Source organism: Microtus oregoni, unplaced genomic scaffold (genome assembly GCF_018167655.1).
Source record: "Microtus oregoni isolate MIOR12 unplaced genomic scaffold, Mior012 000008F_ref0000371, whole genome shotgun sequence".
In the NCBI taxonomy this organism is placed as follows: Eukaryota; Metazoa; Chordata; class Mammalia; order Rodentia; family Cricetidae; genus Microtus; species Microtus oregoni.
In genome coordinates this window covers 4435867-4448344 of record NW_024543067.1, presented here as the reverse complement: position 1 = coordinate 4448344, position 12478 = coordinate 4435867, and the positions used below count along the sequence as shown (strand labels likewise).

At 48.4% G+C, this 12478-nt stretch overlaps 1 protein-coding gene across 5 annotated transcripts in view; it reads right to left on the bottom strand.

The window, feature by feature from the left end:
- Znf462 (zinc finger protein 462) overlaps positions 1-12478 on the bottom strand; it is a 135735-nt gene that overhangs the window by 64972 nt on the left and 58285 nt on the right. For 3 of the 5 annotated variants that reach the window (XM_041657090.1, XM_041657088.1, XM_041657089.1), the window contains exons 2-6: positions 12189-12438; positions 6093-11710; positions 5166-5330; positions 2967-3038; positions 2752-2855 (exon numbers count right to left, since the gene is read on the bottom strand). In XM_041657090.1, the coding sequence (XP_041513024.1) occupies positions 2752-2855; positions 2967-3038; positions 5166-5330; positions 6093-11710; positions 12189-12408 (6179 nt within the window). In that variant the 5' untranslated portion in view covers positions 12409-12438. The remainder of the gene's footprint in view (positions 1-2751; positions 2856-2966; positions 3039-5165; positions 5331-6092; positions 11711-12188; positions 12439-12478) is intronic. The other 2 variants (XM_041657091.1, XM_041657092.1) reach the window with 2 other exon arrangements.

The following is a 12478-nucleotide window of genomic DNA, read 5'->3' as shown; positions in this document are numbered from 1 at the left end:
GAGAGAGAAGAGGGAGAGAGAGAGAGAGAGAGAGAGAGAGAGAGAGAGAGAGATTAAGGTGCATGGCATGCTCCTGCTCCCACCAGGTGCCTTGTCCTCCGGATCTCTATCCATACAGAGCACGGTGCAAGTGTGTTTCAAGAAATTACACATGCAAGGAAGGGGTGAGCCGAAACCCTGTCTGTAAACAGCAACCACAGTTGCTCATATCACTCTTCCAGAAGCGGTTTATGAGGACACAACTTAATTAGAATGAACCCCTAGCACTTCTTAATAATTATTAGTCTGAAAAATAATAAAGCTAACCAACAAGGTGTGGGATGTTCTCATTTGTACAGTACTCCAGAGGTCTGCATTCCATTCTCAGTGACTCACAGGGAACTCTTGCTGCTCACCACCGAAACATGTACTGTTCTTCTGAGCGCCACCGCTACAGGACCGATGGCCTCCAGACAGCTCCCTCTGGATGCCCTTTAGCTAAGCCTACACTCATCCCGCGCTACCCAAACCCAGCACACTTTCCTACAAAACCAGTTCCCCTCATTTCTGCAAACGACCCTGCCATTCTCTCAGCCAACCAGCCTCAAACCTGGATGCCACTTCTACTTTGTTACATGGTCTTTACCGATTCATTCCTGAAGCCAGTCCCCTCACTTCTTAAATGAGCTCCTATTATTTCTTCTAAATTGATCTCCCTGGCTGGAGCTACACAGTTAGACCAACTGAGACAGAATCCTAGATATTTACTTATTAGCTATTTGGCCTCAGAAAAACTCTTTAGTCTCTTCAGGCCTCACTTTTTCCATCTATAATATAGAGATGATAATGGGGCCATAGCTCATAGGGCTGTTTTGTAAATAGAAAGAGGTAATAATTGAAGATACTTAAGATAGTGCCTGTTATATCAGCAGGTGCAATAATTGTTAGTAATTATGAATATGTTACTCATTCCAGACTCTTCCTTTTGCCAGTACTGTAATTATAATGTACTAATTCCTGGCATTTAAAGACAACCTAATAGGATGTCTATTTAGGTAGCCAGGAGGTAACTTCCACTATTCCTTTTCACATAAGTTAAAGCTTATTTAAACTACCAGGTAAGGCCTCAGTGAGACTGACATGTTCTCCTCCTCGGACCCTCTCTTCTCCCTCCCCTGGCGTCTCAAACTATGCAGGTTCTACCTTCCCATGTTGAGACTTGACTCAATGTCCATAACCTCTAAAACCCTCCCAACTCTCCCCCAGGCAGAAGGTGCATTGTTCTTTGTTAAATTTCACAGCACTCAGGACTGGGGAGATGGCTCAGCAGTTAAGAGCACTGGCTGCTTTTCCAGAGGACCCTGGTTCAATTCCCAGACCCACATGACAGCTCACAAGTGTTTGTAACTCCAGTTTCAGGAGATACAACACCCTCATACATACCTACATGCAGGCAAAAACACATAAAATAAAGATTAAAAAAATTTAAAAAGTTCACAGCGCTTTACTGAAATCTCATTTTAAGAAGTGTACCTTATCTCCCCAGTCCTTTGTTGCTGTTATTCTTTTTCATAAGTCAATCACATCCTACTCTTCTTCATATTTTCCCAAGACAGAGTACAAGGTGTATATTATTCTTTTATTCAAAATACCTTACTGAGGGCCTATGTGTATTGTGTGGTATGGTTTAATACTTAAGGAACTGAGAAGAACACCAGTTTTAGTGCTGCAGTACGGATTAGATGATAGGCTCTGGACCAGAATAAAAAGTATGCCGTCTATCTTGCTCTCCTGAGACACACGGCCTCCTCCTGCTTTTGAGAGTTCCGTCTGTACTTGGTTTCCTTGAAGTGAACAAGTCTCACTGATTTTCAGTTGCAGCAGGAATGAAAGTTAAGCTAGCTACCTTCAATATTCTGCCAGCCTTAAGAGGAAGAAAATTTATGCGACAAAAAGTTTACTCTTTTCAGAACCGCCCCCCCATCACCCCAAATTCCCGCTTTTAAAGCTATGGTGGAGTGACGGGACATGGTACATTCCTGCTTCTTAGACTCCCCAGAATATTTTTTTTAACAATTTGAAGGAGAGAGAGAGAGAGAGAAAGAGAGAGAGAGAGAGAGAGAGAGAGAGAGAGAGAGGGAGAGAAGAGAGTTTGTTTCGCACACACTTGCCACAGCATGCATAAGGGAGTCAGGCCACCACTTGCACAGGTCAGTTCTCCTGACTTCTCCATGTGAGACCCTGGAACTGAACTCAAGACTCAGGTTACCAAGCTTGGCAAGAGGTGCCTTCCCCTACCTCTCTACCTCGCTGTTCCCCAAGCAATCTCCTTAGTATCCATAGCCTTGTTACCTTCCAGTGACTCGAGTATGGTTAACAGGACTCATTTGCCCATTTCATGCCTCAAGTTCCAAAATAGAATTTGACTTCTTCAAATGATACTCAACTTTTGGCTAAATATTTGAAGGCCCTAGCAGTAAAAAATTCTTCCCTTGGGTAAACCATAACAATTCCACAAGTTCCTGATTTTTAAATGCCTATATTGGCCAAATCTAATGTCATCTCATCAATACTCTTCTTAGGCCCATTTTATAGATGGCAAGAGTCAGGGCCAAGGTCCCTCTTTGTTTGGGGACACCTTAGCACAGGTAGGGACTGGGAGTTGAGCTTTCATGATCATCTGAGTGTCTGTCTGTTTCCTGCTGCAGCTTAGCTACCTTCTCTAAAATATCCTCTTCCAATGACCACGGCAGATGACCCAGTGACACTTACTTGTGTCGGAAAGCAGAAACAAAGGAGCAATACTGGCAGCTGTACTTGTCCTCGCGGGTGAACATGGCCAGGGCCAGGTGGCTCCTCTCATGAGAACGCAGCCCCTGCATGGACATCAGGACTCGGTCACATTGACTGCAATGGTATCCCCCCGGGCGAGTTTCATCCTCCAACATTCCACCAAGCCAGCAGTGTTCACCATCCACCCGGCCCACCAGGGTGCCACTGTCGTCTCTGGCTGCTTCCACTCCATCCAGGAATAAGTGGGAAGGGTCCTCAGCCTCCTGCTAAGAGAACCACACACACACACATGCCCCACCAACAAAATAAATATCCATTGTTATCACCCCGGCTTCCTTCTTTACCCGTCAATCTCCCAAGCTTGTCAGCATTTCCTGGCAACGTTCTCTCCTCTGCCTCTCTGGTTCCCCACCGAAGGAGGGCAAGCTTGAGTATCATTTCTTTCACAGCAGTGTTGGTTTTGGGGTGACATACTTTGGAACTAGAGAGCCTGAGACATGTGACATGGGCTTTCCTGGTCTAAAGATGGTTTATTCATTACCAGTCTTAGAAAGAAATTTTAAATTGTGATCTCTATTCCAAAATAAAGTTGGATTAGGATTATAGCTCTAAAAGAAGAAAGTAGGGGACCTGGAGAGAGAGGGGAGAGAAACGGGAGGGAAGGGGAAAAGCATAGTCTAGCTGTGGTGGTTTGGATGAGAATAGTCCCTGTAGATTCGTTTTTTGCATGCTTAGTCCTAATTGATAAACCATTTTTGGATGGATCAGGAGTGTGTCCTTATTGTAGGTTTGTCACTGGGGATGAGTTTTGATGTTTCAAAAGTTCATGTCAGGCCCAGTCTCTCTCTCTCTCTCTCTCTCTCTCTCTCTCTCTTTCCCCCTGCTGCCTATAGATCAGGATATAAAACTCTGAACTACTTCTCCAGTACCATGCCTGCTAGTTCTCCCTCACACTCCACACACCCACCATGATAATAATGGACTAACTCTTTGAAACTATAAGCAAGTTCCCCATGAAATGTTTTTATTCATAAAAGTTGGCCGCTGGGCCGTGGTGCACAGGCCTTTAATCCCAGCACTCGGGAGGCAGAGGCAGGTGGATCTCTGTGAGTTCGAGGCCAGCCTGATCTACAAGAGCTAGTTCCAGGATAGGCTCCAAAGCTACAGAGAAACCCTGTCTCAGAAAAAAAAAAGTTGGCCTTCGCCATGGTTTCTCTTCACAATAGGACAGTCACTAAGACACTAGCCACCTAAGAATTTTGGGCCATTTGGAGATGAAGCTGAGGAGAGATCTTTGCTCCCTGCCCCTCTCTCGCAGATAAAAATGCCACCTCCTAATGAAGGTTAATGTGTGATTAATTCCAAAAGCTAAGGAGCAGGCTGATTCTTATGTCATCCACTTTTGAAGTAGCTCCTTGGATTACTGAGTTTTCTCTCGTGTGAGTCTAGGAAGCAAGCCTGGGACACACTACATCAAAGTAGAAGCTATCTTCTTTGTCCGTGGGTTGCCAGTGTTCTCATCAAAGACAAGGGTTCAGTGTTCAAGAAAAGATAAGCTTTACCTTCAGAGTAAACAGGACACAAAGGTCAAGAAAGAGCAAATAATAAAAACATATTCCAACATCCAGATGAAAAGGGCAGAAACCTGAATTAACTTCTGTGTTCAGAAGCAGGAAGTACCTAACTATATTCTGGAAGGTATGGTGGAGAATTAGCAATTGAAACAGCAGCTGCTTTTGGATTATGATATTCAAAACGGATAGTCTAGTAAAGACAGGGACAAGGGGAAGGAAGACACTGGTTGCATCATATGGAAAGATGAGTGTAGCAGACAATCCAGGTCTGAAAGGCTGTTAGGTTTATATTTGATCAATGCCCCTTGCACAACTCAGAGAACCTAGAGAGAAGAAAAATGCGGATTCTCCTGGACTGTCGCATGCTCGGGCAAATGACAGTATGGATGAGGCAGTGAGAGGCCCAGGTGACAGGAGCAGAGCTCACTCAGTTCCTCCCATGGGCTCTGGCAATTCAGAACAATGATCTAGTGTCAAGCAGCACGAAATAGCATGACCCCGAGCCTCCTTACATGAGAATGCAGGACCATCTTGGTCCACCAAACCATACCCCAGAATCAGAAACAATATCAAAGCCAAACCTTTCCCTGAACAGAATGATTCGGAAGGTCCAACCTGCAAAGAAATCAAAACAAGCCAAAGCCAGCCAAGCATAACTCAAGAGTGCCCGCATCCCAGGCCACACTCTGCCCAGCACTTCAAGTGATGGGTTAATAAATAACGCAGATATGTGCATGGGAATGCACACATGCACACACATGCACACACACATATGTTCGCACACATACACGCCAGGTACCTGGACCTTCCCCTTCTCACCTTCACGGCAGCTGACACAGACGGGACATTGCCATACTGGACATGCTTCCGGAGGTGGTTGCAGATGGCTCGAAGCGTTGGGTGCACTTCCACGCAGAATTTACACTTGTAGCCCACCACTTTCCTCTCCTTGATCTTTGGCACCTCTTCTAAGTGACCGAAAGGCTGGTAAAATACAGTGGTAGCCATCAGTACACCACACCCTCCCATAAAGGCAGGCGTTGCACTCTTAGAGTTTACTGGATATTGTACTTTAAAGAGGTTAAAAACCAAGGAGACAGAAGCAAGTTTTATATATATATCAACTTCATCAGCCATGACACATTGCCTACTAGACGCAGTCACTGGAACCCAGTTAGGCTCTGTCTGGTGAGGAGCGAGGTCTGTGGAGAAGCCCGTCGTAACTGCTACTAAGTTACCTTGGCTTTCAGGTCAGTTTTGTCTATGCCGGTGAACTGTTGCGCAGCTATTCCTTTAACGAACTTCTTGATTTAAAATTAAAAAAAAAAAAATCTATTCCTTGAGATGTTAGGTTCCTGACACAAACACTGGAGACCAAGCCATAGCTGAGAAGGGCTAAGGATACCAAGAAACAGCCCACAAATGCCTTCGGAAAATCAAGCATTGTCTAACTAGGCTTCAGCATACACTACTTGGCAAGAAGACATACATAGAAACCACTCCAAACCTCCCCTGGGGAGCCATGGGAGGAGTCAGAGGGAGAAGGGGAGGGGAGCAGGACCGTGGAGTGGGGTGAGTATAGAACGGGGGATAATCAAGCTCGAAATGTTTAATTGACTTATTGAGCTCTCTGGCAAGCTAAGTCACTAGGAAGCCTGCAGCAGTTTGGCTGGCAACGAAGAAGTGCATGTGGGCACCAGTGATGAGAGGCCTCCTGGGGGAAGGGAAATCAAAACATATCCTTACCCTCTCTTGTTTGAAATCTGCAAAAGCACCATCTGCATATTTCTGCTTGCTCAAAAGCTGTTTCCTCCTCTCCTGACGTTTGGCACGCTTCTGGAATTCCTCATTGTGAACGTTCAAGTGTGAGGTCAGCTCGGCTGTGCTTTGCAATTTGCTATCGCAGTGCTTACACTGGAAGGTGGAGTTCTGGAAGCGGGGACCGCTGCCGAGGATGACGAAGTCCCTCTTGAGGTCCCGGCTGTGGTGGTCTGTGTAATGCATGCACAGCAACTCGGCCGTGCTGAAGGACAGCTTGAAGCATTTGATGCAGCGGAACGGGAGCCACTCGACGTCCTGAGCTTCGCCCTCCATCTCGGTTCTCTCCAAGCCGCCTCTCTCTTCTTCTTCCATCAGTGGGGGTTTCTCGTGTTCGTCTGCGTAGACAGCCGTGAAGTAGCCCCCCAGCTTGCTGGCATGTTGCTTCTTTGGGAACACCCCTGGGTGGCGCTTCATATAATGGGACACGATGCCTTTCTTGCTAAAAGACTGGAAGGAGCATAAGGAACACTTTTTCTTCTCCACGGCCCGCCGCAGTTCCTCGCTCAGCTGAGGGGAGTCGTCTTTGGGTGGGGATGGGATGATCACCTTGTTGGGTTTGTCGCTGATGGTTCTGGAGGCCGCAAGGCAGTGGGTATAATATGCATCAATGTCGTGGCGCTTCTGGTAGTGGGCTGCCAGTCCCTTGCGGATGGGATTGGTGTAGGCACACAGGGCACACTTGAAGAGATTGTTCTTGCCCTCGGGCTGGGCACGGACATTATTGTGCTTGATCCGGTAGTGCCTGGCAATGCCCTTCCTTGTGGAACAGAAGTACTTGCAGAGTTGGCACCGGAACACAGTGTGGGAGACCAGATGCGAGGTAGAGAAGTGAGAAGTAGACATGGGATCCTCTCCCATCTCCTCCTCCGTCACTGAGACCTGGGAGGGGCTCACTTCAGTGGTTATCTCAGGCTCCAGGGAGACAGGCAGCTTTGGGGGAGATGGGGAAAAGACATCAAACTCAGGCTGGTTGTGGTACTTCTCATAGTGGATTTTGAGCTTCTCCAGCGTGCCGTGTGTGTATGGACACAGCTTACACCGGTAGGCACCATACCCTTGTTTGAAAATCCTGCTCGTCTCCTCCACGTCATTCTGGGTTATGTCGGCAGACTGCTCCACATCGTGCACAAAGTCCTCGGCGGTCACCTTGATGGCTGGGTGTCGCTTCTGGTAGTGGGTTAGGACGCCGTGGATGCGAGTGTTGATGTATGGACAATGCCTGCATTTGTAGACCGCCCCCGGGTTGATGTCGATATCCTGTGCGAAATCAGCAGCCTTCACTTTCATGCCTGGATGCTTCTTCCCGTAGTGGGTGAGGAGGCCGTGCAAGTTGTTGTACTCAGACTGGCACACAGTGCACTGGTACGGGGTGGAAGAGATGGCAGGGTTCGCTGAAGCCAGATGAATGCTTTTCTCTGGGGAAAGTCTTACATCCTCTGGGCACTCGGCTTCCTGCTCAGGGAGGGGGGTGGGCAGACTGTTTTCACAATTCACGGGGCCTATCAACTCCTCGGGTGCAAGGATGGCCTTGTCCACGCCATCTTTCTCCTTGATGATATCCAGCAGCACGGACTCGTCACCGTTCATGGCCCAGGGGTGGAAGGCTTGGTAATGATTGGTGATGTCCCAGATGGAGACAGCTTCAAAAACACAGTCCCTACACCTGTAAGTTTTGGCTTCAGCTGGCATGGTAAGTGTGGGAGAGGATGGGTCTGGTCCAGCCCAGAGTTTGGTAGCCATGTAGGTGTAATCTACATAGTGCTCTGGGTGCCTCCTTTGATAATGCAGGAGCAAGCCACTGGGCTCCATGTGGGAGTAGATGCACCACTCACAGTGGTAGCCAGCTTCTATCAAGCCATCCAGGAACGCCCATCGCATGATGGACGTGACGGTGGCCTTCAGGGCAGGGTGGTCTTTCTTGATATGCTTCCTCAGGGCATAGAAATAGGGGGAGGTATACGAGCACTGCCTGCATTTAAGCGCTCTAAGTTTCGTCTTGTCCCGCTCCATACCAGAAGCCGGGAGAAGCACACAACTGGCAGCCTTCTGGTTTCGGTCACAGAGGCTTCTGATGGTGGCCGTGTGCTGCCGGATGACATCTGCATTGGCCTTGAAGTCCCGGTGCTTCTTCTGATAATGAATGAGGACACCTTTGACTGTCCGGTTCCCGTAATCACAGTGCTGGCAAAAGAACATCTCTGTCTCCACGGGAGGGCATTCTCCCTCAGAGCTGCTCCGGTTGAGCTGCATGGGGGCATGAGGCCGAGGGGAATCTTGGAGCCCTTCAGTCCCTCTCAGCATTGCTGCTGTGGGGGGGGCCTGTCTGATATATTTGGCAGTGACCTTGATTTCTGGGTGTCTTTTCTGGTAGTGGACAAGCACCCCCACAACCGACCGGTTGCTGTAGGAGCAGTGTTTGCAGTAGTAAAGCTCAATGCTGAGGTCTGGTGGTGGGGGCTGTGGGGGGGGTGGGGAACCCATGTTGGACATTTTGGGAGACAATGGAGCACCCACCTCAAATGATAATTGGGAAAGGGCAGAGCCTCTGTCCACAGACACCATGCGCATAGTTTTCTGGATCCTAAAGTACGAGGCCTTTTCTTCAGGGTGTTTCTTCTGATAGTGAACCAAGACAGAGTGCATGTTGGGGCTCGCAAACGAGCAAACATCACAATCGTAAACGACCACCGTGTTGACCGAAGGGTCCTTCTGGTTTTCACATTCCGGAGTAAAAGTCTTGGGAGGAGTGTTTTTGTTAAACGTAGCGGGCATACCACCACCACGAGCCACGGGAGTGGATGTCGCCATGCTCTTGGGAGCCGAATTCAGAATCTCCCGTAGGGTCTGGGACTCAGCATTCAGCCCTTCCTGCTGCTCAACGACGTAGCTCGAAAAGATCATGGCGTTGTTGATTTTGACTGTGGGATGCATTCTTTGGTAATGTGGCATCAGGCTCCTGACATTTGGGCTTGTGTAAGAACAAAAGCGACATCGGTAGATCAGGTCCGAATGGTCAAAATTGAGTACATTCATGGCCTCTGGGTGATGCTCACCGTAATGCTGCTGGAGGTCTTCAAAGTTGGTGTAGTCAATGTAGCATTCCAGGCACCTGTACACTGCGCTGTGGTCATTGGGATCCAAGATATACCTAAAGCTAAACTTAATGTAGGGGTGCATTCGCTGGTAGTGCGTGCTAACACTCCGGGCAGATTTGTTATTAAAGTCACAGTGTTTACAATAGTAAAGCCTTCCAGAGTCACCGAAATCTGTATTTTCACTATTGTGTTCCGTCCCATAGATAGGGGGTTGAGTGTTCAGCAGGGCTGCATTGGACACTTGGTGATCTTTCATGCTTGTTGAAGAGCCGTAATAGTCCTCTTCATCTTCAGAAAGCGTGAGTTCAATCTCGGCCCCATTGGTGGCATTATAATCGTGGGTCATACTTCTGTAGTTGGGCTCCTTCTGGGGCTCACTGGCCCATATCTGTTGGGCTGCGAAGGAAGCAGGAACCTCCAGGATGGGTTCTGCTGGCTCCTCTTCCCTGTCTAGCTCAACCTCTATCTCTACTTCATTGTCATCCTCTTCCTCCTCATCGTCCTCGACATTGATGATCGCGTCCTCCTGCAGTTTGGTTTGGTTGATTTTGCTCTGCAGGTTGCTCGCTATCTCGTCAATCCTCGTCCGCTTCTTCACGGGCGACAAATCAAGAGGAAAGTCATTCGCCAGCTTCCTAGAGGCCTTAGCTACAAAGTTATTCTTGGAGGACAACCCAAGAATTGAGGTCTGACTTTTCTTCACAGTGTTGCTGGAAGAGGGGTGGCTCTCTGTCTCGTTTTCCAGTGGTAGGCTTGAGGGCTGCCCCTCGAATTTTGGCAAGTTGTCACAGAAGGAGTGCTTGTGTTGCTGATGGACTCTTAGCCCTTTGAGAGTCATGGTGGAGTAACTACACATGGTGCACTTATAAGGGTGTAACGGTGGGACCTGTGTGGGTGGCTGTGGCTGCTGCGTTGGTGGTGGCTGTGACTGGGGTGGCACCAGGTGTGGTGGCTGCAGCTGCGGCGGCGGCTGCTGCAGCGGCTGGGGTGGTGGTGGTGGTGGCGGCGGCGGTGGTGGCGGTGGCTGTGGTGGCTGCTGCTGCTGCTGCAAGGGATCCAACATGACTCCTGACTTCCTACCGTTGATGCTAGCGCTCTCATAAGAGACCATACCTTCGTTCAGAGAGGAAGAGAGGCTCTCACTCTGCGAATTCACAGCGTCCCAATCGGACGTACCCGTGTGACACTGTTTGTGAGCCCCCAGTTTCAATGAGCTCTTACAAGTAAATGGACACTCATCACATTTGTAGACGGCGGTCTTTCCAGACAAGTGAATGTTTTCTATGTGGCGGGAAATGCTGCGCCGATGCATGGTGAGGAAAGGACAAAAGGGACACTGGAATCGATTCATGAACCTTCTGAACGGAATCCCCTTGGTCTCTAACAGTTTGTTGCCGTCAGAGCCCATCAGCTGCTCTGCAGTCAGGCCTGACGCCTGATGATCCATAACACTTAAGCCGTTCTCACTGTCTATCTCATTTAACTCCTCGTCAGAGCTGGAGTCATTCAGAATGCTGTTCGTGTCCAGGTCAGCCGATGAATTAGTCAGGTCAGACGTTCCATACCGGGACCTATCTGTCAAGTTCACAAGGCCAGAATTATGAGGTGACTTCGGCTTCATCTGAGGGTAAGACATAGAAGAAAACTTGGAAGCTGAAGAAGAATTGGGTCTCATGATGGAGTTGCCGACGGAGCCCCTGAAATTGGAAACATTAGTGTTGGGCATCTCCCGGCTTGCAGCATTCATGGACAGGTAGGGGGAGGTGGACGTGGGGCTGGGTTCATTATTATTCTGCACTTCGGGCGCATTCGTCCCTTCTTGCTGCCCCCTGATATTAGAAAGGATCTTGACCATACTCCGGTGTTTCTTCATCATGTGGTCGCACCAGCGCTCTCGGCGGGGGGTCTGGTAGCTGCACCACTCACAACAGAAGTTGCCGCGAGACTTGGTCAAAGGCTTAACCATGGATTCTAAGATGCTGCGCTCCACAACCTCCGCTGGGAGTTCCTTGCAGGGGTCCTGCAAGGACACGGGAGGGACTACGGGGTCTGGCAGTGGGGCAGGGGCAGGTGGTGGCGCCGCGGTCTCCTTCAAACTGTTCAAACTGTTTTTGTGGTACATCTTCTGATGCTTGATGATCCTCGCCCTCCGAGGCGACTTGTACGTACAGAACTGGCAAGAGAAGACCTTTCCAAATCCCTCGTGCATCATGATATTATAATTTAAGGATCCTGGCACAGGAGGTCCTGGTGGACTCCCTTCAGCTTGAGCTCCATGGACCTTTCTAGTATGTTCTATGAGGAGATTTTTTGACCTGAAGTAGCGTACGCAGAACTTGCACTGAAAAAATTTGTTGGTTGGTTTGGGATTAGGGGCAATATGCTGACCGTAATATCCTGGACTGTGGCCATAGTAACTTCCGCTCCCCAATGCACCTGCACTTTGACCTAAAGAGAACATTTAAGAGGAGCACAATGAGAAAAGTAAAAGAGAATATAAGATTCACCACACAAATCAGCACGGTTACAGTTTTTCTGTAAGTATCACATTCAACAGGCACGATGACTCAAGATGAAGTCCTGAAGACTATCCACAGAGCACTAACAGTGAAGATGTTATGGATAGTTATAGGTACAGAATAAAGAAAACTTTCATCAACTGTAAGATTTATTCTAGAACTTTCCAAGATTCTTTGTTTTCAAACTTAAAAGTAGGACACACAGGGACACTACAGGGATCATCTCCTAGGATAACTAAGAGAAATATGATATCTACATAGTAAAACTAGCTAACAGGGAGTAAGAAAATGCAGAAGCTGCACATAAGAACTATGGTTTCCAGTTAATAATAATAATTGTCATTATCATCATCATCATCAAAGAGCAATTAAGCTCTGTCAGACATGGAAGTTTAGTGTAGGATTACCTGATAAATCTTCCGCAATCACAAACTCATCCTTTATAGAAGAAAACTCCACCTCTGTCTGGTTGCCAGCATTCATGGACCCGGACGGTGGCTCGTCATCATTGTCCTCTGCAACATCTGTGGGCTGCAAGAACGCAGTATGGACATCCTGGATGTGTGCCTTGAGATCCTCATAAGACGGGGCTCGGAAGTCGCAGCCATCACACTGAAGCACCTCCATGGTCAGGGGCTACCCTCTCACATAAGGAACCTGAGGCGGAAGACACAATGATGCATCACGAGGCGGGCGC